The 27,930-nt window shown below is 40.7% G+C and overlaps 1 protein-coding gene across 14 annotated transcripts in view; it reads left to right on the top strand.

Annotated features, from left to right (window-relative positions):
• Positions 1–24,578, top strand: part of snx19b (sorting nexin 19b) — a 38,537-nt gene extending 13,959 nt beyond the window's left edge. For 3 of the 14 annotated variants that reach the window (XM_046388375.1, XM_046388376.1, XM_046388373.1), the window contains exons 12-14: positions 14,300–14,484; positions 14,867–14,954; positions 24,092–24,578. In XM_046388375.1, the coding sequence (XP_046244331.1) occupies positions 14,300–14,484; positions 14,867–14,954; positions 24,092–24,218 (400 nt within the window). In that variant the 3' untranslated portion in view covers positions 24,219–24,578. Of the gene's footprint in view, positions 1–14,299; positions 14,485–14,866; positions 14,955–17,919; positions 22,279–24,091 lie in introns of those variants that run through there. The other 11 variants (XR_006843332.1, XR_006843330.1, XR_006843329.1 and 8 more) reach the window with 11 other exon arrangements.
• Positions 24,579–27,930: the final 3,352 nt, after the last annotated feature.

A 27,930-nucleotide genomic window follows, 5' to 3' on the forward strand; every position in this document is an offset into this window, starting at 1 on the left:
GCCCCCAGTGCCATGTGTGATAAGGCTAAGAAAAAAACAGTATAATTGATTTCAAATTTGATGTTGTTTCACTTTTGCTACCAAATCCGTACACAATCCCCAGCAATAGCAGTACAATTTAGGCACAACTTTCAGCTTCATGCTGCCGTCATGTGTTCAGCAGATCCACATTTAGTGATGTTTACCCACTTCGAACCAGTCCATGGCCTGGTAGCCTTCTGTAGGCCCACTGCCGTCTCCACCAGAGAGAAAGAAAAAAAGTACTTGATCAGATTAATTGGCCCAGACAGTCTGGTCTAAAATTACTACAAGCATAATATGTGAATGTGTATCAGCAGGTATTTAATTTGAGATATTAACAGTATAAGAAAATAGTCATATGTGTCTGGGTCTGAAGACAAGACTATTTTAATCTTCTAGTATTTAGTAGCTGCTTTTCTTAGAATTTATTCTTCTGGACACAGTGTTTCTTTTGGCACCTCTGGCAGACTTTGCAAGTGTCAGAGTTCATTTTTTATAATGTCTTAACATAACAGAAGACCTCATGCCATGTTACTGTGTGTAAACTTAATGACTCTCAGTGACAGTGATGTGGGGAGTCCAGGGATAGTCTCCTCTAAATGATGGGCCCAAAAACAGAGGTCCCAGGATTTTGGCTGTTTGTTTTCACAGTCAGGAGGAGATATCAAAGTCTTCTGCTGTTTTTCTGTTCTGTTGCTGTTCATGACACATGGATCCTTGAGCCAGGCGTGAGGTATAAACAGAAAATCCCGCTTGGAATCTCCATGCTTCTTCTGTCAGCATCAATTCACTCTCAGGCTGTGAGCATGCCAGTGACCAGATGGGTGGGCCATAGATGACAGTTTTGGTATTAATGAGAGGAAGAAGAGGGAGCGCCGGATGGAAAAGATGCTTGTTACATAACCGTGCAGGCTATCTATCAGCCTCCTTAGAGTGGAGGAGGTGTGACATCCCTGGACAGACTGTTCCTGGGATAAGACAAATTCAGATGCTCTCCACATAGTGGGATCAGGCTGTCTGAGTGGTTTATATCTCACCCTGTGTTTTACTTGGAAGCTTGCCCTGTGTCATGTCACTATCATGTTTACTCTGGGCATTATTCCGTTTTTACATCTCTGGCTCTGTCTGAAATCTAAATATTGTCTTCTGTTACAGGCTAATTGTAGTCTGCAGTTGCTTTCCAATTCCTACAGACCTATGTAATCGTCTCAAGGGGACATTATAGGCCAAATACCTAGGTCACTTCTCATGAGGATTATGAAACGCACTTATCCCCAGCCCCAGTGTCCCATCAGTTAAAGCTTAGTGTGTTGTAGGGATGCTGAAATCCTCCCTTGGAAGGACATGAAAGATAATGTGGCTCATAATTGTCTACACTCTTGATAAATGGAGGACAAGTGCCACGTGCTTAAACGCTGTCGAAATGTTTGCGACATTAACTTGATAAGTGACCCCTAGGCCTTTTCACATCTCTGGTGTCTGTTTTCGCTGCTCACCTGAGCCTGTGGCCTGGGGGAGATGTGGCTCAAAGTCGTGGTTCGTCTTCTGTCTCCAGAGACATAGTTGTGCAATGACATCTTGTCTGATGAAAACTGGCTCTAGGTTTATTTTAGCTCAAACAGGACCTGGCTATTCTTGTCTGCGTTTACCATAAATGGAAACTAAGATAAATCCCACGGGAGTCCAACACCTCCATAGTTATTGGTCAGCTCAGCTGATGTTCTACAAATATTTGGATTCTCTTGCGTCACTGATCTTTTCATTTCCTGCCAAGTATTCAAATCATCACCCCTTTATCTTGATTGTCATAGATTAGAGGCTTGATTGAGTTGATTGTTGGAGTTGAGCCCATTAGTTTTTCATGTACCGTAATCCATTGATTCACACTTTTGAGCTGTACTTTCTCTTACATCTCTAGGCATCTTATAGACTGACACAGTGTGTGTGTGTCACAGCTAAAGAATGTAAAGACAAACTTATAAAGAAAATAATCAGCATATATATCCTTAGTTTTTGTTTTGATTTGTGAACATCTTTTGGTCAAATTGTAATTGCGTATACACAAAAAGCTTTAGTGGCCCCTACACTGGTGTTCTCAGAAGGATGTTAAATAGTTTCTGTGCATTTTCAATTTGCACATGAAGAACCTGAGTTGAAATGCAGAAAATTGGGTAACAAACTGTTAACCAGCTGAAAAGACCACAGGCTTCAGCGTTGTCAGCAACTCCATGTTTACAGATTCCTTCCAGACTATTGTGTGGGTTGTACTTACAAATATTGCCATAAAAATCACACTAGTGCTGAATCAGATGATTAATTACTGATTAAATAACTGGCCTTGGAGCAAAGAAATCATAAACAAATATGTTCTCTATAAGTTGCTGTGTAATGACTAGGGCTTGCCATGAAGCCTTTTCTGGTTAGGACAAGTAAGTGAATACGGATCAAGCATGAATTACGAGTTGCTTGTCCTAACGTGTAAATAAATAAACTATCAGACTATGAATGTTAGAGCAGCAACAGGGGATTCACATTTAGACAGACAGGTTTGAAAGCCCACTAGGGTTTTTCCCATATGTTTCACTCACTCAGATGAATTATAGTTTTAATTTCAAAGCCCTGCATGTTTCATTCACAGGCTTTGAGGCTAGCAGGGTGATGTTAGCTAACACGCTAACCCGACCAATGTTGGTCTGGAAGCTCATCGGCTCATTTATTTATTATTTATTCATTATTTTGCTGCCACAAACTGAAACAGGCTGAGAACAGCACAGGCTGTCCCAGTCTTAATGATAAAGGGACAGATATCGTAAAATCACTAGTTGATAGCTAACACCATGTTAACTGTTGAATAAGTTGTTATTAATGTTTGCAGGATAAATATTATAATTTTCTCCTGTCACTAGTGCTCCACAAATCTGTTTACATTTGGACTGTGGGGTCTGGTCTAGGCCTGCTTTATATGAAAAGTGCCCTGAGATAACAATGCCAGCCCTCTGGCATCTCACTGATTGACATTCAGTTAGCATAACAAGTTTGGCAGCTTGCTGAAAACAAATAGATTTAGAGACTAATAGTTTCCATTCAGTCTGTATGAATTAAAGAAGTAGGAAGATGCAGTATGTGGAGCTGTGTCCTGTGTTTCACTCTGTCTGTAATCTTCCTCACAGGTCATATTGGGTAAGCTCTGCCTACTCTCTACACCTGCTACTTGTGTATCTTTAAAATCAAGGGCAGTGCTCAAGGGTATTTTCCTCATAAGATTATAGTATGTCACCTACAGTGTAAATGTCTTTTTCCTGGCAGGCCCAGAGGAGCCGGAGTAATAACTATCACAAAGAGTAGCTGACTAGGTCCTCTGCTCTCTCCTGTGAGCAGCGGTCTTGGGTCTGCAGCAACCATCTGCTCCTTGTTTACAGCACTGCTAGACTAGATTAAATCAGCCTTGTAATAATACACTGTATCTGTCTTTTCCTTTATGATCAGTGGTGTATACTTTCAAAACATTTTTTAAAATGCCAGGAAACAGGACTGAAACATCATTAGCAGGCCGATAGTATTTTGCAGCCTTCTCCCCAGGTGATCTACACTTCTTTAAAAATGTGACTTTAATACAGTTATTCTGCATGTTTTGGTGAATCAAAGCCACAATAAGCCCACAGGCAGGGAGCAGAACATTTGTTGGGCGCTCTCCTCTTGCTTGAAAAATATCTCTGACAGAGTGGGCCTGGAAAACAACTCTGGTGGTTTGCATGGTAGCAATAATGCTGTACAGTCTAAGACTCTACCAGACCACAATCTCTCATATAGAATTACTTGGCATTTGTCGCCTCTAATTGGTTGAAAGCAGTGTGCTCTGTGTGTGTGTGGCTGCATGTGCCAAAGGGAAAAGTAATCTCTCTGTTGATTGCCATAAGACTGTAATGATGATGACAGCAGAGACTAAGTTTAATGGATGTTATTGTTGCATAGACAGGGGCCTTGACCTGTCTGTGTGTGTGTTTGTGTATTTGTCTTAATGTTTGCACACCCTGACCTGAGTGTTTGTCCTGTGTGCTAAGTGTGTCAGTTTGTGCATGGATGTGCTATGCAAGGGGACCAAGACAATGAACCCCTGTGGGCCATGTGTGACTGGATTCTGGCTCAGGGCTGTAACGTCACATGTCTGTGTTTTGACCAGCCATGGGGAATGAGGCGCCACAGCAGTCCTAATAAAACCAGACTGGGCACTTACATGAGCACACTCGAACACTCACAAAGAAACAGGGCTGACTTTAGACAGCAGAGCAGACGGCTGTAAGATGGCCCGACTGGAGGTGGTAATGTGATGAGCCCTGTGCCAGAAAGCTGGACAACTTAGGTGTGCGTCTCACTGATGAAAACAAAGTCTGGCTGGTCTCGTTCTGTTTCTGCTGCTATAGGTCTGCAGGAATGGATCTGTCTGTATGAAGACTGTACTGTGTAGACTATTATATGATAAGAAATAGCACAAGTCATTTACTAAAAGTTTATCATTCAAAAACTCAAAACTCATGTATGGGTGTAGTTAAAATGGTTTCACAGTAGCCTGGAAGAATAACCAAGCAACCCCACAACTGTGATCACAGTTCGAGTCATATGTTGTGAAACTGATTGGTGAAGAGAAGTGTGTGACATCACCCTCTCACAGCTGAGCTCTGTCCTATACTCAAAACAATTTTTTACTTCAGAAGAAAATCTTGTAGGATAATGTAGGATTATATTTAATAAGTAACTGATTGAGGTATGTTTTTTAGGGACCTTAAAGAAAGAGTTTACCCAAAAAATCTAAAATTCACTCATTATCTGCTTACAACCATGCCAATGGAAAGAAGTTTCTTAGTCGACAAAACATCTCTGAAGCCTCACAGCAAAACAGCATCGCAGAATTCTCCTAAACAACTGAATAAGTTGGGTACAAGAAAACAACCCAGAAGCAACATAAAATGGCTCCATACAGCTCTTCTGGTGTAACCCAAGTCTCCAGAAGCCCAGTGATCCCAGACTAATTTAATAAGAGGTTATTTACACCATGTTTTAAGGTAAAATTTTCATGCACGCAGCCTGAAATTTTAGGATCTTGGGGCGCCTGGAGACTTGACTCATGAGCCGTGTGGGTTTCTCAGCACACATTTTAAAAGGAAAAATATATAAATATCTTTTTGGGCGGGAGCAAGTCTATTTGGGTGGGATGTTTTCGTGCTCATACTACTATATCTACAAATAGTGCACGTTGTATATAAACAGATGTAGTGTTAAGTCTCTGCTCTGTCTATGGACTGTTCTGAGTAGGGGTTGGCTGTTAATGCTGGACAATTAACACTTCATCATATTGAGTGACCTCTAATTTTATCCCAGCTGCTAAAACTGAACAGAACTGGTTTTAGTGAGCACCTGGCACTGACTTTATTTATTTATTTATTTACCACCAGAGTTTCTCTTTGAAGAAACAATGGAATGAACTATGATTTCATGATGATTTTTTTTTTTAAGTTGTATCACTAATATCAGAGATCAGTATCAAAACAGTCAGGACGTGTTGCAGTGTCTGGAACTGATCGTTGTTGTTGTGGTGTTCAGTTACTTCAAGATACACACATCACACACATCAGTAAATCTTTCTTGTGCCTGTATTGGCCTCTTGGGAGCTATTCTTTTGCAGTGATGACCTCGTTTGGACAGGATTTATTTTTGAAAGGTAAATTGGATTATTTTCTAATAATGTGTGTGCTGATCAGCAGTTATACTCCTGTTTGGAGTGTGTATATATTTTGTTAATTTTGCTCCCATTAAGACAAAATGGAACAGCAGTGCTATTCAAAGGGGCTTTAGGGAGATCTCAGTACTTCTCCAAAACAGTAACTAGTTAAGTGTCTAAGTTAGTCTTTTAAAGACACCTTGGGGGGTAATTTTGTAAACAAAGTTATGTAAACAAAGGCTCAGTGTTTCTCCCAAAACACACTGTGTGTACCCTTAGGTCTAACAAACCCACTGGACGTTTGCAAGGCTGATTTCTTGAAATATTTCCCAAGCTGCACTGCATACATCTGTGTTTGGTGCAAACGACACGGTCACCCACTCACGCCAACATGATACCAGTGGTCAAAAGTACCACAGGGTGTCCTGAAGACTTGGTTAAGAGTGCATAACAACTTGTTCAGGACTTGACTTGGACTTGGTCCCACATCCGGCAGAAGATCACTAGCGGATGGTTGCGTTCTTCCTTCTGAAAATCTGCAGACACTTCTACAAACTGATTATTCGGATGATTACACTAAAGCCGTTCTAATAGATACGAGCTTATGTGTGCCTGGATCTTGATTAAATAATACTGAGATAATATTATATGAACGTAAACCAAAACATCCATATAATATTACATTTAGGATGGTAAAATATGAATTTGGTAGGAAGAATTTCTTTTTTAGAGCTTATCTAATGGTGTGTCTGCACAGAGAGCATGTCATCTGTGTTTTCAGTCAGATGATGTGCGGTGAATGTGCATTTTCTGATGGCTCCCAAAAAGCAGGTGATCTGTGTTCAGTAGAGACACAGAGAATGGACTGCAGTTTGATGCTCACATCATGCATCCTGTGTAGACATGCTGTAAGAAGCAAAGATCTTTATGCGCTGAGCTGAGAGCTGAATTCTTTACTTTAAGTATAATTTATTTTCCCCCAGAGGGGATGTGACCTGGTGACGTATTGCTCGTCTTATATTTGCAACTTTGGCAGGTCCAAAAAAAAGAAATTGAATGGTGTAAATCGAATCAAGTCATGTGGGAAAAAAAAAAAAAAATCAGGAAATTATACTTTTCTTAGGAACTTCATAATTTCAAAACACATCTGATACAGTTACAACACTACTTCAGACTGCTTACACATGGAGTGAAATTAGCATCAGCACTGACACGATCAGAGTCTTTATATGGTAGCAACAGTGACTCAAGATCCGGTTTAGAGAAAAGTGTATGTGTTCATCCTGTTTGTGCCATGGCTCCACTTGTTTAGCTCTGAAAAGACGTCTGAAGTTTTTATTCATACAAGTGCACTCTGTTCAGGAGGCTTTGCCTGCAGCTGAAACATATGGAGGTAATTTAGGATGCCAGACAGACTTGTCTATGTGAGCGGTGATGCACTCACTTGGGCCACAGCCTCTTAAAATGTGTTTATATGCTGTGTTTGACTCTGCATCCTGTCTGTGTAACTGTGGTCTGAGTACCAGCCTGTCTTTCTAAATCCTGAAAAGTTTCTCTCTGGACATCCAGTGCACATAGATTGAGAGGAAATGGGGCCTGGATGAGTGACACGCTGTCCAGTGAAAACTGATGCTGTCCATTCCTGTGAGGTAAAACAGGCAACATGGAGCTTGCTGTCTACTGTCCAGCCACAAGTTGTATCAGTCTTTTATGGGCTGTGAAGTTTGTACCGGTGTGACAGTGACAGAGCACACGCATGGAAAGACAAGATGCTAAAGGTTCCCTGTGCAGTTTTCATAGTAGTGACAGATATTTTTCGATGAGTCTCTGTTTTGTTCATCTTTTGTCATGGAAGTAGATGTGGATGTAAACAAATAATTTAAAATACTTTAAATAAGCTGTGCATTATGAAGGCAGAAATACTGAACACTTGAGAGACCTCAAGAATACATTTAATGTCTTTTATTGCTCTGTTGTTTGTTTACAAGAAAACCCTGTTTAAACCCAGCTTCCATTTAATTTCTGTTTGCTCACATGTATGCAAATTGAAAACATACTGTAGGAACAGAGTGCTGGTTTGAATACTATTGTGGTTGTTTGAGGGATTTTTTTTTTCAACCTTGTTTTCAGTAACCACTAGGGGAAAAACAAATTTCTAGACTGTTCTGACATTTTTTCTTAAACTGATTTGAATTTTATTGTGCATGAGAGATGATAAATGAGTGCTACACTCATTACAGTGCTCGAAATAAGGCAGAAGAATGCTACTGAACAATAAATCCACAGACAATACTGATATGAAGTTATGAGATATGTTTTCTGAATGTTTTTCCGCTTCACGTTGTCCTACCATATTTCATATGCAGGACATTATGCCACAGTGACATGTTGTTGCTGATATGGGATTAACTTACAGTAAATATGTCTACTGGGCTTTAGTTTTCACTTTGTATGGTGCATGGCATTAGAGGCGGATATTTTGCAGAGATCACTGTACTTTTTACATGTGCTTACAGCGTGGCCATAATTTTAATGAATATTCCCTGTTTGGCCTTGACAAATTGCTGCCAGGTATTCTTGCCTAGTACTTCGTATTTTGTATTTTTTGATCATATTCTGATTGGACTCAGCAGGATGCCTCAGCCTGGAACATTTTCAACTTTCTGTCTGCTGCGTGCCTTCAATTGAATCAGATCCCAGTCAGAGCAGACAGTGTCAGCATGTTAATTTAAACTAGAGTGTGAAGCTTGAAGACTGACAGTCTGTTTTTAAGCAGAGGGTTGTTTTGAGTGCATGACGCCTACCAAGAACAGAGTCAAAACACTGCTAAAGTATTTTTATTTGCTTCCATTTACTGAAGGTCCTCAAAACATTTTCATGGTCCCCACATAGAAACTGATTCTCCTAATTTGTTAATCATAACTAGTTGCTTAAAAGGACAGCCCTACTGTTAATATTTGTGGTGTCAATTATTTGTAATCGAGTTGGCTTGTCATTATATTTGCTTGGCACGGCAAAGACTTTGAAGCGAATAAATTGGTGCAGTCTATTAATGGCCAGTTCATGTGGAAGTCACAGCGTTAGATCCAAGAGCCTATGGTCGGGTGTTGTTTAGCATTCAAGAAATGAATCAAGAAGGTGAAGTCATTTTTCAGAAATGAAACCTCACAGCAAACTAGATTAGCAAACAGATTTTAGTATGACTTTACTCAGCTATTAAATTAAAAGGGGTCTCAACAAAGACAGACTTAGCAGGCAGTGCCCGGCTTTGTAGATTCTGGTTGATGCAGTGGGTCTCAGGTGACCTGGAGAAATCAGAAAGCAAAATAAAATGTCAGAATCACAGGTTTAGAAATGATAAACACACTGTATGTACCTCTGAAAAGTTGTGTGGACTGACCCATGAAACAAAGAGATGGACAGCTGACAGACAGTGACTCAGAACTTGCTTAAAAAATAGATTTCAGAGTTTGTATAATAGACTCAAATTACATGCAACCAACATACCAAACAAAGACAAAGTTGTCTCATGAGACTTTCCATTTAGAAAAGGTCTAGACCAACAAACCCCCATTAGCAAGCACTTGGCGACCATGGTGAGGAGAAACTTCCTTTGAGAAGGCAAAGCCATGTTATTAAAATTAGCACCATAACTTACTTTCAGGTTTTGTTTGTTTTTCTTTGTAAGTAATAAACTATATCACTGTAATGAAGTGCAGAAATATGAATGTATGACTTTGTCATGTTGTCACACAGGTGTGTGTGTGTGTGTGTGTGTGTGTGTGTGAGAGAGAGAGAGAGAGAGAGAGAGAGGAAGAGAGACAGATTTGTGTAGCTACATGTCACTTATCAAACTAATGTGAAGTAGCAGCATTTCAGCTTCATCAAATATGAGACGGCCTCAGAGCCGGCAGTTATGTTATCATTCTGTTATACAAATGAGACACGCGAACATAACCTGAGCCAAAACACATTCATTAAATAGCAATGTATATTTTCAGTGAACTGCAGCTGCTCATCAACCTTCAAGCACTTCTGCCAACTTGACACACAGTCCGTTAATTGTCAGCCTCACTTGTCCAAATGAACACCGGCTTCTCTTCTCTTTGCTCACAGAGCCACCCGACCTCACTCCTCTGCCTCTGTCACTTTTTCCACTCTATTTGTCTTCTAGACAAGGTCATTTTCCTGCTGGGATATTGTGTGGTTATTGCTGGGAGTGATTTTGTTTATATTTTTCCAGTGTCAGTAGAAATCACCCACCAGAACACCCCACTCTAGTTGGAAAGAGTAACAAAATGCATTATGTTTGTCTTCCTTTTCATCTATTCCTGTGCAGCGTTTTCAGTGTGGGAGGCATGAATCAGGGTGTTCACACAAGCCTTAACTGGGCAGTTTGGTTTGTTTACTCGCTGTGTACACAGCTGTGGCCCATTAATCATCATAGCTGAGGGATAATTTTGCTTTTTGCTGATGTTTGTACTAGTAGTAAACGCCTAAGTAATTTTCTTGTAGTCACCTGAAGTTTTTCTTTGTTCTGTCTCATTGGTCGCCCTCATCCTGTGCAGCCCTGATTCTGAAAAAAGCTTTGACGCTAGGCAAAACATAAAAGAAAGCAAACAAAAAAAAAATAAAAACAGTACAAAGAAAATATATTCAACCTTTTTTTTTTTTTTTTTGTAAATGTATGCTTATTCTGAATTTGATACCAGCAACAAATTTCAAACAAGTTGGGACAGGAGCGACAACGCAGTGGGAAAGTTGTGTAGAGCTCCAAAAGCACCTGTTTCCAATGTTAAACAGCTTCTTTGGTGATATTATTGTGGCTGAGTATGAAAGGGGCATCCTCGAAAGGTTCAGTGTTAACAAGCAAGGATGGCCCAAGCTTCACCTCTTTGTCAAACACATGAGTATGTAAAGGATATTACTACATGGGCATAGGAACACTCTGTAAAACCTGTTGGTGGTAAACACTGCTAGTTGCACATAGACTGATGAGCCACAACATCAAAACCACTGACAGGTGAAGTGAATAAAATTAATCATATGTTTGCAGTGTTCTGTGGGGAAACCTTCTTTGACAGACAACACCCACCTAAACATTTCAGACGCCCCCCCCATCAGCAACGGCTCTTCCCCTCAGCAGCAGTCTCCCCACCAGCTGTACAATGTACCCCGTCACGTTTTGAGAACAGCTCAGGAACATCTCAAGGACCATAACGGCAGACTCCCCACATCCCAACCTGATCGAGAATAGGCGGGATGCACTGGAATAAGTCGAATCTTTTACCATAAAACAATTGCAAAGCTGATTTTCTTCCACTATGAATATACCAGTAAGCTGTGTCTCCGCCTTCCTCCTTTGTACATAGACATGGGACAGTTCAGCCTCTCCAGCTCTACTTCGTTCTTTCTATTCTCCTGCTGGCAGTGCACTGTAGAAAGCCATGGAGGAGGTTGTCATCAAATGTGTGATTCCCATTTGTTTAGGCTACAACCACATTCAGGAAAGTTGGTCTTTTTCTGGTCCATGTTTGGTTTTGTTCAGGATACCATCACTTGCCTGCTAGTTCAGAAAAGACACTTAAAATATCACAATTAAAGTGTGGCAGTTACCAAATCATGGGAAGCCTTTAAAGAATGCCAAACATTTTGCTCCTTTACCCGTCAGCAGATGTAATCGTTCTAAAGATTCATGGTCGTAGCACTGGAGAGACGTTGGAATCCCTGACGAACTGTAAATTAGTCCCAACAGTGTCACGGTGCTTCAGCTCTTTAATGTGCCTGACTGTAGGTGTCCATAGGTTTCAGTGTCCGTATGTTTGAAGTGGCCACTCATAACTCAGTGTGATTTAGGGAACTTGTCTCTGACTGGTATGGGCTGGTGAAGAGACAAACTTCATTGTCCACCTGCTGTGCTTTAACCACCCTGGACCAAAATACACTCTTGTTACCGGGGATGAAGCTGGGCTTCAGTGGTAAAAATGCTTTACAATGTACTTGCACAATTTACAGTTTGTGCATGGGTGGGTGTAGAATTTACTTTCAGGTCAACTTTAGGTTTTATTAACATTTTATTCCCTTTACAATCATCTTTTAAACCTTTTAAACCATTTTGACCTCAGATGTCCACTTGAAGTGGAGATGAATATGAATATGAGATGAACAATTGTTAATTTTGCGTACCACTAAGAAAAACTTGTTAGTCAGGCTTGCTAACTTAAGCACTGGTTTCCACTGCATTTTTAATTTGTGTTCTTGTTGTTTCAGTCATAGGTAGCTGCGACACACTTAGTAGTGTCACATTATACAAAGGATGGAGTCTAACTGTCTCTTTCTTTGGTCTGCTGGTGGTGACAGCAAATGACCAAAACTCAAAGCAGTGGTTAGTCCTGTGACCTCAGCCCTCAGTACGTTACAGGGTTATGTAAATCACAACACACAGGGCCTAGGGAGTGCATCAGTCTCAGGTGAGACTAAGTGATGATTGACACCTGGGACCCCAGCTAAATAATTGAATTCGTATTGATATATGTATGTTTTCATTATTGATTTATCTGCCTTTTTGATTAATAGAATAAATGTTTTTTAGAACTAACAAGCAAAAACCAACTGTGCAGCTGGAACCAGGCTTTGGGCCTTTCTGTTCATTGAGGAACTAAGGCCATCAACGAAAGCCCTCCATCCTCTCTGGTCCTGTGCCTTACCAACCGCTTTCCCCCACTGCAGCCTTAATCTCTCATTCTGTGCTTCTTCTCCAGGCTTTAGGTCTTCCTCTGTTTAACTTGCTTTATGGGTTCCAAGTTTATGTCTGCTTGGTGATTGATTGATTTATTTTACTTATTTTATGATTAGCTTCTCATTAAATAGTTGAGTAATTTCTTCTCTGGGCTGAATTATTCAAATAATTGAGTTCTCACATGCATAATTTTATTCACGTGTCCTCAAATTCAGCCAATCAGTTTGTTGTCTTTGGATAGCTTAGGGTCTTAAGCACCAACCAGTGGGCTGGCTTGTGAGATTTATTTCTGTAGTTCTGTGTGTCTCCCATGTATGTTTTTCCTCTGCAGTTGTACAACTTGAGGAACTGAAAAGACCATGAGCATTGGGTATTTGGCTTCTCTTGCACTGTTATAAAATACTACGGGCCACCAAAAATTGTGGCTGGCATAACTTGTCCATCCACATCTTCTGTGAGTGAAGCTCAGAAATGTGGTGACTGGCCAGCACAAGCTAATGAAATAACTTCATTAGAGGCCACATGAAGTGAGCAAAAGGAGCAGAACATTATGCCCAGAGGGAAGTCCCTGGTTCTTTTTAACAGAGTGCTCAGGTTTTGAACAGTGTTGCATAACAGCATCTGCACGGTGTTAAGCATTTTTAGTGTGTGTGTGAATCCTGAAAACTAAGTATATGAAATGATCTTTTTTAAGGTTAAATGGTCTTTAACATCACAGTTTTGTATGTACTTGGTAGTAATCTAAATTGAAGACAGTGTAACAAAATTGCTGTTATCTCCTGCAGCTTTACAGGCCTGACCTGTGCACTGCTTGAATACTTGAGCTACATTGAGATGTTGTTTTTAGCTTTTACTTTGTGCTTTAAATAACCCTCCACATCCAGTCTGGATGGTGACTGACTGTGTTTCCACTCCTCAGATGGTAAATGTTGGTGTGAAAAAGGTCAGGGAGAATGGAAGGGTCAATGACTTCCAGCTTCACACAGCATGTTGAATTTACTCATCACAAGATATTAAATCCAGCAGGTCAGCGGACATCTTGAGGAAAGTGGGCTCAGTCTGAGATCAATTCCAGCATGAGAATGTGCCAGGCTGGACTCCTTCTGTTGCACTTTGAGTCTCAAATCCGTGTGGGAATGCAATGAGGCACGGCTTACATTTAAAGGGATTGGCTGGTCTGGGGCCAGGATCATTCAGTACTGCTCAGGTCAGGCATGATGAAAAGGTCACATTGAACTTACTGACTTAAAGTCAGGAGGTTAACCAACTGTTGCCAGGGTCATTGTGCCATGATACACTTTTATGTTAAGCGGCTGTCACACCACAAAGAGACATTTGCTTGTTGCAAAAATGCTTTTAAGAAAAAGAGCTGAAAGAGCTAACAAACTTGTTAAAGGTGATTTAGCACATTCATTAACTTGTGAACTTACTAAAAGACTATTTTGTATTTGTACTAGTGACTCCTATTTCATAACTGTCTGCAAACCATTTGTAGAACAGGCTGTTATAAAAGTAATAAAAGTGAGTGGTCCAACATAGCTAATAAGCTTCCTGAATTTTGGTCTCTGGCTCTGTTACCATAAGGGATTATTGTTCCAAATGTGTGGTTCAAAGTTGAATGGATTCACTTTGCCCAAGGAACGTTTTTAAATATTGTTGTGAGCAGGCTTCAAGAGGAGATTGTTTCAGTCCCTGCACATCACAAAAATACAACACACATATCTAGTAGAATAACAGAAAATATCTGACAGGCAGGGCTCAATGTTTTGACTTGTTAACTGTGCTCATTTGCTCACTCTCTGTTGTGTGTTGGTACCTTTCAGATGGCTGGATGTGAGTGTAGCCAACTTAACATGCACCAGGTACTGGGTGGTGTACCTGCAGGTCATCCAGGAGGCTGTGTGGCCAGGAGGAACTCTGCCTACGGCCCCTCGACTCGAGCGCAGCCCGCAGCAAAAGGACAGCAGCAGGCAACAGGCCTTACACTGTCTGATGGGGCTCCTACCAGGTGCATATACACACAGACAATGCTGAGCACAAAATGAGAGCCTGACCAATGTCTAGCTTATCAACGATTTATTGAAAACTGCAGATGTGTGGGCCAATAACAAAGTAACTAACTAACAAAAAAATGCAATACAAAAATTCCATAGATATTTTTGAGGTAGTTTATAAACTGTATCACCATTACATAGTTTGTCCCGCAGAGAGCACTGACTAAGCATCATTTGGGCCCTGTTGTAAGTTATGCTGAAATTCTATCATTTGGTCAATGTAAAATGAGTTCCTCAGCTTGCAGTTATGAGATAGACACACACACACACACACACACACACACACACACACACACACAGACAGTTATGTCATTTTCTGTGTCTTTGCGTCTACAGATCTGATCACAGACATGTTGGGCTCAGACAAGTACAAACTCAGCTGGCAGACTGCACTGGACTCCTTTCAAGACCCATACATTAACAGGTGAATATACAGAGTATACTCAGTGGCCCTTTTACTACAGTCAGCTACAGTTTGGAGTATAAGACAACACAGGCAATTTGTGTAGGGCACCAGCATGGGAGGTGCATAGAGAACGGTAAAGACAGGCCTCAGCTGTTCTTTACGCTCCTTAATTCAGTTGAGACATGCAGACATGATGCATGCAGCTGGAATACCTCAAAGCATGATCGGATCTGTAGATTCCAGACAGGAGCAGAAAAGGAAAAACAAGTAATAATGTTAACTTTATCTAGCAGTACATTTCAGTTGTAATAGCGGTATATCTTTAGTAACGGCAGCGTCACATTGAAATAACAATTATTGGATGGTCGTTTTGGTGATCCCCTGACCTTTTTTACCCCACCTTGTGCCACCAGCAGGTCAGTGTTTTCACTATTCAGGGATTATAATTCAGTACTTTGATTTATGACCAAATACTTCAAAAGGTGGTGGCAATTGCATCAGCTGTAATGCAGTAATTACACATTTTAACAATCTGTCCTAAAAATACCAATATATGGCATGTGGTGACTCTGCATCCAGGACAGCCACTGATTACGATCTTGCATGGCCAGGCCAGGCCAGGCCAGGCTAACTCCAGGGCTTCATTTGGGCTGGGACCCAGCTTGTAAAACTTTTCTCACCCACTGCAGTCCAGAACTGTCCTTTCTTGGGAGAACCTAAAAGTTGCCAGCATGTTTTTTTGCTTCTTTTTTTTTTTTTTTTACATTTTTCTTCTTTTTGCATCGTATTTTCTCCTCTGTGTCCCCTTAGGGACCCTGCAAATATGCATTTTGGCCAGTCAAAAATATTCTTGGCCTACCAATCCATTTGGCCAGAGAGTCAAAAAGTTATTGAATAGTTTCAGTAATTGGCCAGTGAAGGTGGCCTCTCTCCCCTGGTTTCCCCTCTCCTGTGTGTTGATACCTCCAGACCTGCCTCTGAATGCAGTCATTCTTGGCAAACAACATACACTGTAGTGCACGGTCATAGGAGGGAATGTGTTTCTGACACATCAAGCTACAATAATGGCACCACACGATACAGCTCACAGGTCATGTCCCCTCCGATATTAAAACAGTGCCTGATGAGCCTCTTGAATCTGCCTGCATGCTTTGTATACTTGGAAGCAGCCACATGATTTCCTGTTTGTTAATGAACCTGGTGTATTCAATCAAGTGGCCAGGGAGCGCTCACTTGTATACAGACACGGACAGAAGCTTACCTGGAATCATACAGCGTGGACAAATGTCTTCACTAAACAGCAGACAGTTGATTACACAACGGCTGGAGAAGTCTGGAAAAGGATGACAGATGTTGAAACAAATTGCGGTTGGAATCGGTCTGCTCCTCTTCATGTGGTGTTTTCATTTGGTATGCCGAGTCCCAGACACACATCAAAATGCAATGAATAAAGAAAATATTGAAAACTCGTTGCTTTTCCCACATTTAGTTTAGATAAAGACTTCATTTACATATTGGATTTGATGCATGCTTACTGAGTTTGGCCAGACAGACTGAAGTCTTACTGGTTTCAAACTTGTTCCATTCGATCGTAAAGGAGCCCACTGTACTTCTGGGAAATGTCTGTGGGAGAGCCTCCTGAACCTGATGAATTTTTGTTCTGACATTGCCTGTGAGTGCTGGCACCTTGAATAGGTATGTGGATTACGAAATCATTTTTCACGTGTGGGGTTATTTTAAGGACATCTCAGGGATGAAGAGACAATGCATTAGGTGCCCAGGCTTTATTTAGGTCCATGTTGCGCTCAGGATAAGTTAGAGTCTGAATCAGACTCTGAACTTGACCCCTTCCTCATCAGTTTATTAGTGATTGCTTCTATAATATAATCAGCGGTGCACTGTTTTATCTCTTCCATTTTCTCACTGTCTGATGTCAGATCACCGTGTTTTGGTGGTTTGAAAGAACTAAATTCGATAATACCAATTTTTTTAAGTGAACCATTCCCAGCAATTGATTAAACAGCCAACAAAAGGAGTTATTTCTGTGAAACATCAAAATGAGGTGGATGTGTATGGTCGCGTTGAGAGTCGATTGCACCAGCTATTCCTGACTACCACCTGACTCCATCTACTTCTGCTTCATCCGGGACCGGGTCGTGGGGGCAGCAGCTTGAGCAGGGATACCCAGACTTCCCTCTTCCCAGACACTTCCAGCTCTTCCAGGCAGACCCCAAGGCATTCCCAGGCCAGCCGAGTGACATAGTCCCTCCAGCGTGTCCTGGGTCTTCCTCGGGGCCTCCTCCCGGTGGGGCATGCCCGGAACACCTCCCCAGGAAGGCGTCCAGGGGGCATCCGAAACAAATGCCCGATCCACCTCAACTGGCTCCTTTCGATGTGGAGGAGCAGCGGCTCTACTCCGAGCTCCTCCCGGGTGACAGAGCTCCTCACCCTGTCCCTAAGGGAGCGCCGCGCCACCCTCCGAGGAAAGCTCATTTCAGCCGCTTGTATCCGAGATCTCGTTCTTTCGGTCATGACCCAAAGTTCATGGCCATAGGTGAGGGTAGGAACGTAGATTGACTGGTAAATTGAGAGCTTCACCTTATGGCTCAGCTCTCTCTTCACCACGACGGACCGATACAACAACCGCATTACTGCTGTCGCTGCACCAATCCGCCTTAAATGCTGTCTTCAGTACTTTGTTACAGCTAAGTTTGAACTTAAAGCGAGCTGGTGCAACTGCCTCTGTACGCTGACTGTAGCACGTCTAGATTTACAGTGCAATGTGATTCGGCACATTTCTTCTCAGCAAATCAACATAAAATATGACCAAATCTATGCACAAAAATGTCATATATTAAACCACAGCACTGATAGAAAGACAAATGAAATAGGTCAAACCATGCAGACTCAAATCAGCATTTAGTCTCATTCACACTGAGTCACTGTAGCAACGGCTCTGACTACTGATCCTGTGTTCCCTTAGGTACCTAGTCTACTGCATATTTGATCTTCTGTTGGAGTTCCTGGTTCCTGAAATGTCTGAGGAGGACTTCCAGAAGAGCCTGTTGCAGACCCTCTCCAAGAACCCAGAGAAGCTGCTAGCATGATAAGAAACCCCACAAGAACACATGCATCATCTTAAGTGATCATTAAGCACTGATGATTAGCTGAAAAGCAGTGTGACAGCTCGGCTGCTCCTGTCCTACTAATGTCTCTTATTGAGAAAGTGAGGGAATGTCACTGTCCCCATTTTAAACTCCTGACATCCCTCAGGTCTCTCTTTAGGTACGTATTGTTAAACAGACTCATGAGGCTCATGAACACCATGTCCTGTATACACACACACTTTAACACAAACTACATTTGACACAGCTTTGATTACATGAGAGCACCTGGTTTGTGTTTAATCTCAGAATGTGTCTGATCTGAACATGTGGCAAAGCCTCCTTCGATCTCCACATCCCGCCTCTTCCTGCCCGCTAAACTCCCCAGCTTTGACTAAACTCACTTCAGATGGTCTTCACACTCTGTCCTCATCCCCTCTTGTAGTCTCTGGGCAGAAAAACCCACACCTGTTGCTCTAATCTGGAGAAGCAGGATTTGCTTTTTCCCCTAAACTTAAATCTCCAAATGCTCTATTGGGATTTAGCATCAGTGTTTTTGTTCTCTGTTGACCCATTCTTCAACATCCCTCTGGCTCTGTATAGAGCCACACATGTGATCCTGACACAATATGGGCTATACTTCCTAAATCTGAGCCTTCCTGAGGGATCACATGTCTCTGGTAGTGTTTTTTTTTAACCCGCATGTGTCCAGGTGTAGGAAAAATACACAATGTTGTGTAGAGTGGTGAAGGACTGCCTGTGATATATTTTACTGACTTCAGAGATGCGTCACCCTTCTTTTAACAGGTCCCTTGGAGAATTATCTGTGCAGTTAATGTCTAAATCATATAGGAACTGAACTCTACGAAATCAGGTTTATGAAGGCTGTATTGGAATGGTTTTGGTCCACATTCGCTCAATAACTTAAAAGTTTCTTTTACTTTCTTACTTTTCTTTCTTTCTTTCTACTTTCTTTTTCTTTTGTTTCTTTGTCTAAAAGTTTTTTTGTAGGTTACTATAAAAAGTGAACTGCTACAGTTTCTACTTAAAGGGACAGCTCACCTAAAAATCAAAATGCATATTTTATCACTTACTGTTTATCCATCTAGATGGTTTTGGTGTGAGCTGCAGAGTTTTGGAGATATTTCCTGTAGAGATGCCTGCCTTCTCTCCTGCATAATGCAACTAGATGGCACTTCACCTGTAGTGCTCAAGATGCCAAAAAATACCTTTGGAAAAACTCAGTAGCAAAGTTGAGAAATCACAAAGCTGTATACTCAAGATAATCCACAGACTTTGTTGTGAGCAGTTTCACATAGGAACTATTTTCTTTTTCCTGAACTACACCGTATCACAGTGCAGAGGGAAACGTGTATATGGTAATGGACGAGAGGCCCGTGCTCATGACAGGGTGGGATGTAAACATTAAGCCGTCCTAACTGGGTGAGCTGTAGCATTAACCGTCTCAGCTAGCTTAGTTAGCTTAGTGAGCTAGCCTTTCATCCATGAGCAGATGTACTAATAGACCTTAGAAACCATCTGAAGAGAGTTTTAGTTGTGTCCCCACACTGTCTATATTCACTTTAAACATTCTGTTTTTTGCACTTTGTTAATCTGCCTTAGCATCTTATTGCCTTCTTGGTGGTAACACAACAATCAGCGCTTCTTTCCAACTTGGATAAACACAGTGATAGAAAGCCATTGCAGTTTACTGAAAGTATCGTAAGTATGTATCCATGTTACAACACAGACCATTATTAATATCTCCATCGCAGACGTGATGTGTTAACACAGATGGTCTTATACTGTTTAGTTCATCTTCAGCTGCAGCTAGCCAGGATGATGATGTTGCAATCTACAGTAAATCAGACTTTCTCAACCTTTTCTGCCAGCATTTTAATGTTCCAATATGTCATGTCTTAAATTTTGAGAAGCTGTTGTGTGAACTGTGATACTGTGTAATTTTGTATTTTACTTTTAGGAATATGAAGTAAGCAACAAGTGGGTTATACTAAGACTAAGGTACGCAGTATTGTCATTGATATTAACACTGACTGAATCTACATATTCAGCAAAGTCATGAAGTTGTTTAAGGAGTGTTACATTCCATCTAGTAAGTGAAAAAAAGAAGTTAAATCTTAATGTTACTATAAATGTTTATGTTTCTGTCATTCCAGTGTTTTGCCCTCTCACTCTTTTCCCTTTGTATTGTGTTAACTTGATTCAGCCTATTTATTAACCTATTTATTTAACTGACTAATTGATGACCCTTTCTGGATTCCGTCCATTAAAGAACGAGCAAGGTGCCAGTGCTGACAGAGAGCAGCATCCTCTCTTCTGAAGTGCTTTTAAGTGGATTTTGCCTTACAAGGTGACTTGATGATGCTCTGGTCTGCCTGTCCTACAGCTGTAATCCAGCTGCAGTGTAGCCACTGGCCACGCCTTAGCAGAACGTCAGCACACAGTTCCAGCTCGCTGTAGTGAATCGCTTCTTTTTAATGTGGCGAACTGAGCTGAATGTTACAGTTGTTTATTGTGAAGAGATTGTGACATGCATATTCATTCTCTTATGTACTGCTGCATATTGCTGCGTCCATGACATCAACTATTTGCTGTGTGTATTAAAAAGTAGCTTAAAATTTTCTTTCTTAACAAGGTCCTATTAATGTCATAATGATAGATTTTTCTCGTCATTACTTTACCTTCTTGTTATCACACCAGATCAGTGTATCTCATTAAAATAAGACATGTTGCTTGTTATAACATGAGGTGGTATATTATTGTAATAAGAAAAAGATCCAGTAAGTGCATGAAGAGAGGACAGTGTACCCTACAGAGAGCTAGATACTAACAGGGACTGGTTTATATTGCTTGATTCAGATTTAATTAGATGCTTGAGATGAGATACAGCAAAAGTATCAGCCATCCACTCATCCAGCCATTCATTCATCATCTAGATATACTTGTGGTGTGAAGGATTGCAGGGGAGCTGGATCAGATCACTGAGTAAAATCTCACCACCAGTCTGTTTCACATCTACACCTTCAGTTCTAACTATTACAATTATGTTTTTTTCTGATACATAAATGAAGTAAAATAACCTGGTGGTGCTTGACTTCAGATACCTTATTAAGCTTGCTACATACTTGAAAACATAGAGAGAGCTGAAGAACTGGGTAGGATGCCACACATGCGTTAACCACTGTTCCACCAGCATGTGTAAGTCAGTGCAATCTGTCTAGTTTTTCTTTCATTTGTGTGAAAAAATGAAGCGTGTTCATAGGGTTTACTGTCCAACACAAACCAGCTCCACTACATCACCAAGTTAAAAGCTTGATCATTTTAACTTAGTTAAAACAACTGTGAGCATAGAAAATAAGTGCATCTTCCATCCAGTTTGATGCACACGTTTATGAGTGAGGTTAGAGTTTTAGTTGTTTACGCTGTGACAAATGAAAGATGTCCCCTCACTTCTGCAAAGTAAGCACAGATGCGCAAAACAAAAGAGCTTTAAAAACACCCATGTTTTATGACTGATCAAGGCTGCAGTGTCTCCTTAGGCCCCCGACTGGACTTTTACCTCAGTATAACAATATACTCATGTTTTAATGAAAAACATTTCTTGTTTTCATGAGACACTTTGTGTAGTGATGAAAAGGTTTCAGTCTGACAAGATGAAGGATGTGATGTTATAGCATGAGAGGTTAGCTGGAAATCATTTTGACATGTAGCAATAACCAGCTACATCATAATAACATACCTTGTTAATTAAAAGGATTAGAAGGATTAAAAGGATTTTCTGTAATGGCAGCAACAATACGCTGCCCTACTTACCTGCTTTGATTAATGGTGGATGTTAAATGTTATATTATTCATCAAAAAGTACTGTGTTGTATGTCTTCTATGTCAGACGTTGACTAGAGCAGTTTTAGAGACAACTTAGACACTAAAGCTTCATCTGTTTTAGAGAAATATGTGGCATTGTACAGTTGTTAACTATAATCCTGCTTATGATGATCTTTTTTGCACTCTTTCTCACCTTTTGACTTTTTAATTCATGTGTTTCTCTACGCTGACAGTGGAGAACTCGTGGAGTCGTGCTGTGCATGTGGCCTCTGTGAATCTGTCTGCGCCTGCTAGCTCAGATTGTGTCGGTCATTTTAAACATTTGCTGGTCTTTCCTGAGCACATTGGCAAAAAACAATAAAGTTACCAAACGTGAGTTATTAAATCTTCAAGTGTTGTTCACACTCATTATTTTCTTGGCCTGAGGTGGCTGATACAGTTTACAAGAGGCTGGTGAGCTGCTCGGTTATCCTTTATGAGATTTTACTTTAAATTCATCCCAGGCATGTTTTAACTGTCTGGAAGTTCACCAGAAATGTACTCGGCCTCTTTTGGCTTATTTATTCATTCCGTGTTATGAGCTTCTAACCCGTTGTATACATGTTGTACATTCGCTCTGCTCCATCAGCTCCCCACTATTTTGCTGTAGCCTGCAGAATCATGGTTCCTATCCAACAACAGCAAAAAGTGTGTGGTTGAAATAGCCTGTAATAAAGATCAGAACCACTTCTTGGAACGGGTTCTGTTAAGCTCCACTTCTCTAACAACAAAGGGGCAGTCGGGGGGTGTTGCGGGCCGGCTTTGCAGTGCCAAGAAATGGTCTTAAAGGGGATTTACAGATAAAAATGTAAGCAACACTTTGGATCAGTCCAGCACAGAGGGATGCGGGTGAGTAAATGTGACTGGACATTTACATAGGTCACTTCTTAATTCAGGTTTGATTTGAAAAAGTTAGTCTGATGTTCAGTATGATTTGCGTTAATAGTTATTTTGCCTCTACCACAGTAAAGCAACACACAAAATCTAAAGCCACTCACAGCACGCTTCTCAAAAAAACTCTCAACTCAAAGTTCACTTGCTTTTGACCGTATCGCACGACCACATCTGTGGAACCTCACAGAGCTGCTAGCTTGGCTCTAGATGCTACAGCTGCATTTACGTGTAGGGCATACTGTTGCATGCAGTATGCATACAATTGGAAGATACTGCTTAATCATAACATTGCTCCTTGAAGACAAAGTATAGGACTCAGAATGCAGCTGAACTGTCGTGTGTGTGCTGTCACGACGGCTCAGTGGATGAAATGTGTCTTCCCCTGTGCAGAGGAGCCATAAAAGCTGGCTCGCATTCTGCAAAATAAGAACAGATGCACATCCTGGTATTTTTGGCATACTGCATTTGACATGCAATGGTATTAGGACATAACACATTTTTTCCTTGCATGCTAAATAATGTGGTAATACTGGTTATTGGAGTATTATACCCCAATGTTAAAAATCATGATTGAATTTCTGTTGATTGACTAGTCAAATTGTTTGTGCACCTGACCAAGACCTTAAATAGGAATTTCCATGGGGTCTGTTACAGTGACTATACATGATCTGGTATTAGTGAGTCCTCATAGTTTAGAGAACAAAGTACCAAAAAGAGCAACAGTGCCAGTAAAGACCTCTCAGAGAGGGAGGAGCCTCAGTTCCTGGAAGGCTATTCAGAGAGCTGGGTCTTACTGATCGGGGGTCTGTGGCTGGGGTGTGACCTGCACAGCAATAGTGATACCTATGATGCATAGATAGATGCAAATAGTATTCAACATTTGATGGGTTTTATTGTCTTTAAATCTAGCAAAAGTCATAAGTGTTCTGTGTTTTTATTGTTTGTAAGGACAACACTAAAGTCAAAACTGAAATGTTACTTTGGTGGTTTGGCAGGGGACCTCTGGGATTCATAACTGCCTCTAAATGAAGAACTGCTGAAACTGCCCCCAAATAATATTGCACAATGAAATGAATAAATGCCATGTCCGATGAAAATAAAATTTAATTATGAGTGTCCCGTGCTGTTTTAATGTGACTGTGGCTGAGCAGGCGCCTCGTGTCATCATGAGTGGCTGACTGGCACGAGGACTGACTGAGGCACAGAGCATCATTTATGGATCGCTGGAAGAGCTTCTTTGTATTGACTGACAGCGTCCTCCTTGTGTTTCAGGACAGTGTTGGTGAAGAGGCCAGGGCTACCACCATCTCACACACATGACCAGACTGACTCACAGTGTCACTGTAGCAACTGCACCCAGAGGGGAGGAGGAGGGTTCGGGTGGCTGCTGCTGACATAGCTGATCTATGCCACAAGTTGCTATGGTGACAACTCATCACAGTTAGGTGTCTTTATTACTTATACCTCCCTGTAAGAGATCATCTAACAAGAATGCTGAAGACGTCTGTGCAAGAACTGTGAAATTCTGACGAAATTAAACTGACACACAAATGAAATTACCTGAAACAATAAATATACTGAGTTTCAAAACAAACTTGGAAATAGCAGTTGATCTCACAGTCTCACCTCAAGGTCCTTTTATCAGCTGTTTATCAGACAGAATATGCTCAATTTTTAACAAGGATGAGATCACAGGAAGCGCCACAATATAATAGAAACACAAAATAAAAACTATGAAAAACTATGACTTCAACATTTGATTGTCAGGATTAAAGAGAAGAGTTAAAACCATGGCTGGATTAACGTGTTTGAAGGCCCAGAGGCAAAACATTTGGGTCCTTGTTGCATCCAAGTCTCCATCAAGTAATTTTACTTCATTATTGTACTATTTTATATGATACATTACGTCATTATAGTTTCTTGAGACTGAGAAACCATCCAGTGGTCTTATATTGGTGTACTACCCGCTTCTCTGAATGTAAATGAGTGTGTGATAATCTAATGAGAAGGTTCAGGAAGGTGTATTGTGGTCACAGTATCAGCTGATAAAGTCATTAGAACTACATTTTGGGCCCCTCTACAAAACAGGGATATGAGACACACTGATGAGACACTGCATGACCTGGTTGATATTTTTTTACTATTATTTTGTATAATTATTAAGTCATCACACAATAACGTTGAGGCCCCTGAAGGTCTGGGGTCCTGGGGCCGTGACCCTTTTTGCAATCCAGACTTGGTCACTCAACACCAATTACAATATCTTCAACTGTTTCATATTAACACCACAAATATGCCTGAACTGAGTCCTAGAATATAAATTAAGTGTATACTGGCACATTCAAACTGTAGTGCAGAGAACCACACTGAGGCAAGACAAAGTCCTAATAAGAGCTGATACTAATCATTATTTTCATTATTGATTGCTTTGAAATCGATAATGAACATTTTAGTTTGTGAAATGTCATAAAATTAGTGAAACATGTGCAGCACTTCTTCCCTGAGCCCAAAGGTCACACATTCAGAAAGCCTCGGTACAACAGTCTCAGAGCCAAACATAATCAGTTTGCAATTATATCAAACAGACAAAAGCAGCAAATCACACTGAAGCAGTGGGAGTCAGAGAATGGTTGGTATTTATGCTTGGAAAAAGATTTAGTTGTTGCAGATTCATTTTCTGTAGGTTCGTTACCTCCAGCATGGAGGCACATGGTTTTCATTGGACAGTGACAGAGAGGTATTTTTTCATAGTGCTTTGTTTGGAGGACGCGATTTTGGGAGACTGTTACAGCAGTGCCAACTAATATGTTATTTATTGACCGTTAAAACAGTCAGATTCACTCCATCTGCTAATGAAGGTCATGTGACATTATGGAAAGCTCCAGAACAGCTGCTGAACTGATCTAGAGCCGAGTCTCTTTTGTCATCTGCACTTTCCAATCTCAAATTGCTCCCAAAAAAATGTAAACATGATTATCTACGTGTCCACGACAACTGGAGTAATAGAGTAATGGACCTTGAGGTACGAATGTTTAACAGACTATAACAGACTTCTGTTGCATTACAATCTGTGTACTTGCACAATGAGAAACAAACATAAATCCCTCAAACAGCCACTTTAAATAACAACATTAACAGACAACAAACTGTCATTTGAAGACAGTACACAGCTGTATCTGTAGCACCGGGTCACAGCAGCACACACACACACTCCTCTGACTGGCAGTAAGCAGCAACAGGTTTGTTGGGAAGCAAATGAATTAAAGGTTTCTGTTGCATCAGCGTCAGTTCACAGCATGGGCTGATTTACATGGAAACCACATGTTCTTCATCCTCGACAGGTTACGCAATCCCCTCTCGTCGCCCCCCTCCACAAACACACACACACACACACACACACACACATACACATACATTTTCCATCACTATTTGACACCCTTTGGTCTCCACACCACCTTTGCTCCCCATCTAAAACTGTTGTTTTCTTTTTTTCTTACATAATAAACTGCAGACAGACACACACACACACACATGGGTCTGCAGCTCTGAGGACATACATGTCTGACTGCCCTTTAAAGGACAAAACCAGAGACACAACCCCAAAAGATATTTAGTCATCCAGAAGACCTGATTACCTGCTTTTCAAAATCCAAATCATACTTAATGCCAGGAGGAGACATTTGAAGTTGTTTCTTTGACAGCCTCATTATGGTTTTAACATCTTGAAACAAATAAACATAACAATTTATTGTTGTGGCCAGCCAGAAAAAAAAACAGCTCAAAGTGTGGTTTTATGTTTTTTTTTTGTTTATTTTTAATGGATCTGTCCAAGATCATGAGAAACGTTTATACAAATTCTCCAAACCGGCTGCTCACGCACATGAACACAGTACTTTATACTGAAATAAGGACAAAAACAAAAACATTTTGTGCTTTGTGCAGTGAAGCTATGAGCAGTTTACTGCATTTCTCTTCTGAGATGAGAAGCAGATTTTAGCATAAACCTGCATTAGAAGCTTTGTCTTTTAAGAGCATCTGTAACTCTGAAATGCCGGTAGTTTTCGTCACTCGCTTGGCCCTGAAACACGTCTCCAAGTCTCACCTGTTCTGAAGGTGCTGGAGTTACGAAATGCAGATCATAACAGTCATCTGACCTGCTTTAACAGAGTGCAGACTTACCCTTTTTTATGAGCAATTATTTGAAGGGCTCAACGGTCAAAGGTTCAGTAATAATATTGCAGTGTCACTTTGTTGAACTATAGTGTCCTCCAGTGGCTCATAGGCAACCTTAACTGCATAGAATAAAACTAAAAAAATAAAATAGAATAAAATTAGATTTCAAAATAAATCCCAGTAGAGTTTTGTAGATGGTACAATATGAGGGCTGATTCAGTTGTATGTTTGTGTGATTTTTAAATGTCTGCTCATAGTTTCACAATTTTAATTAATGCATTTTTATCTGTTAGCTATGATTACTGTTGTCAGACATATAAAATCCACTGTTTAATTAGACTTATATCTCTAACTTTACATGTCTCACTCAAAACACAAAACATGAAGCCAGCTCTATCCCCTATTGATTCAGGGTTCTTCGGGGGAATGTGTGATGTGTGAGTCCTTTACCACTAGATGGCAGTATGACCAAGCTGATGATTTAGTGTCCATTTTTGAAGAGACCACAGGGAGGCACTACATGTTAAAGCAACAGGAATCCACCTGTTACTGCACTGAAAAGGAGGATGTAGAAGGACTGATGAAGCAGAAAGTAACCCCTGTGTGCTGCCAGCTCAGGCTCAGTTCAGGGTGGAAGGTCCGTTAAAGGTAAACATGGGTTTTTGTTTTAAGTGGTGGAATAATAAATATTCATTATGGTTAAGTTGGTTAAGTAACTGTCACCCATAGTGCAATTTTTGAATATTTTGCTTATAAATATAAGAAATACATCATTTTGATTAAATATGATGAGTCAAACACTAAACCTGGTGTCTTACTATATAAGATAAATAAATGATAGTCAGCTTGAGAAACATGATGGAAAAAATGAGAACAGAACAGAACAGAAAGAACAGCTGGATGGTGTTAACTCCAAGTTCAGCCAGTTGTTTGCTGGT

The sequence above is a fragment of the Scatophagus argus genome, chromosome 5 (genome assembly GCF_020382885.2).
Source record: "Scatophagus argus isolate fScaArg1 chromosome 5, fScaArg1.pri, whole genome shotgun sequence".
Classification (NCBI taxonomy): Eukaryota; Metazoa; Chordata; class Actinopteri; family Scatophagidae; genus Scatophagus; species Scatophagus argus.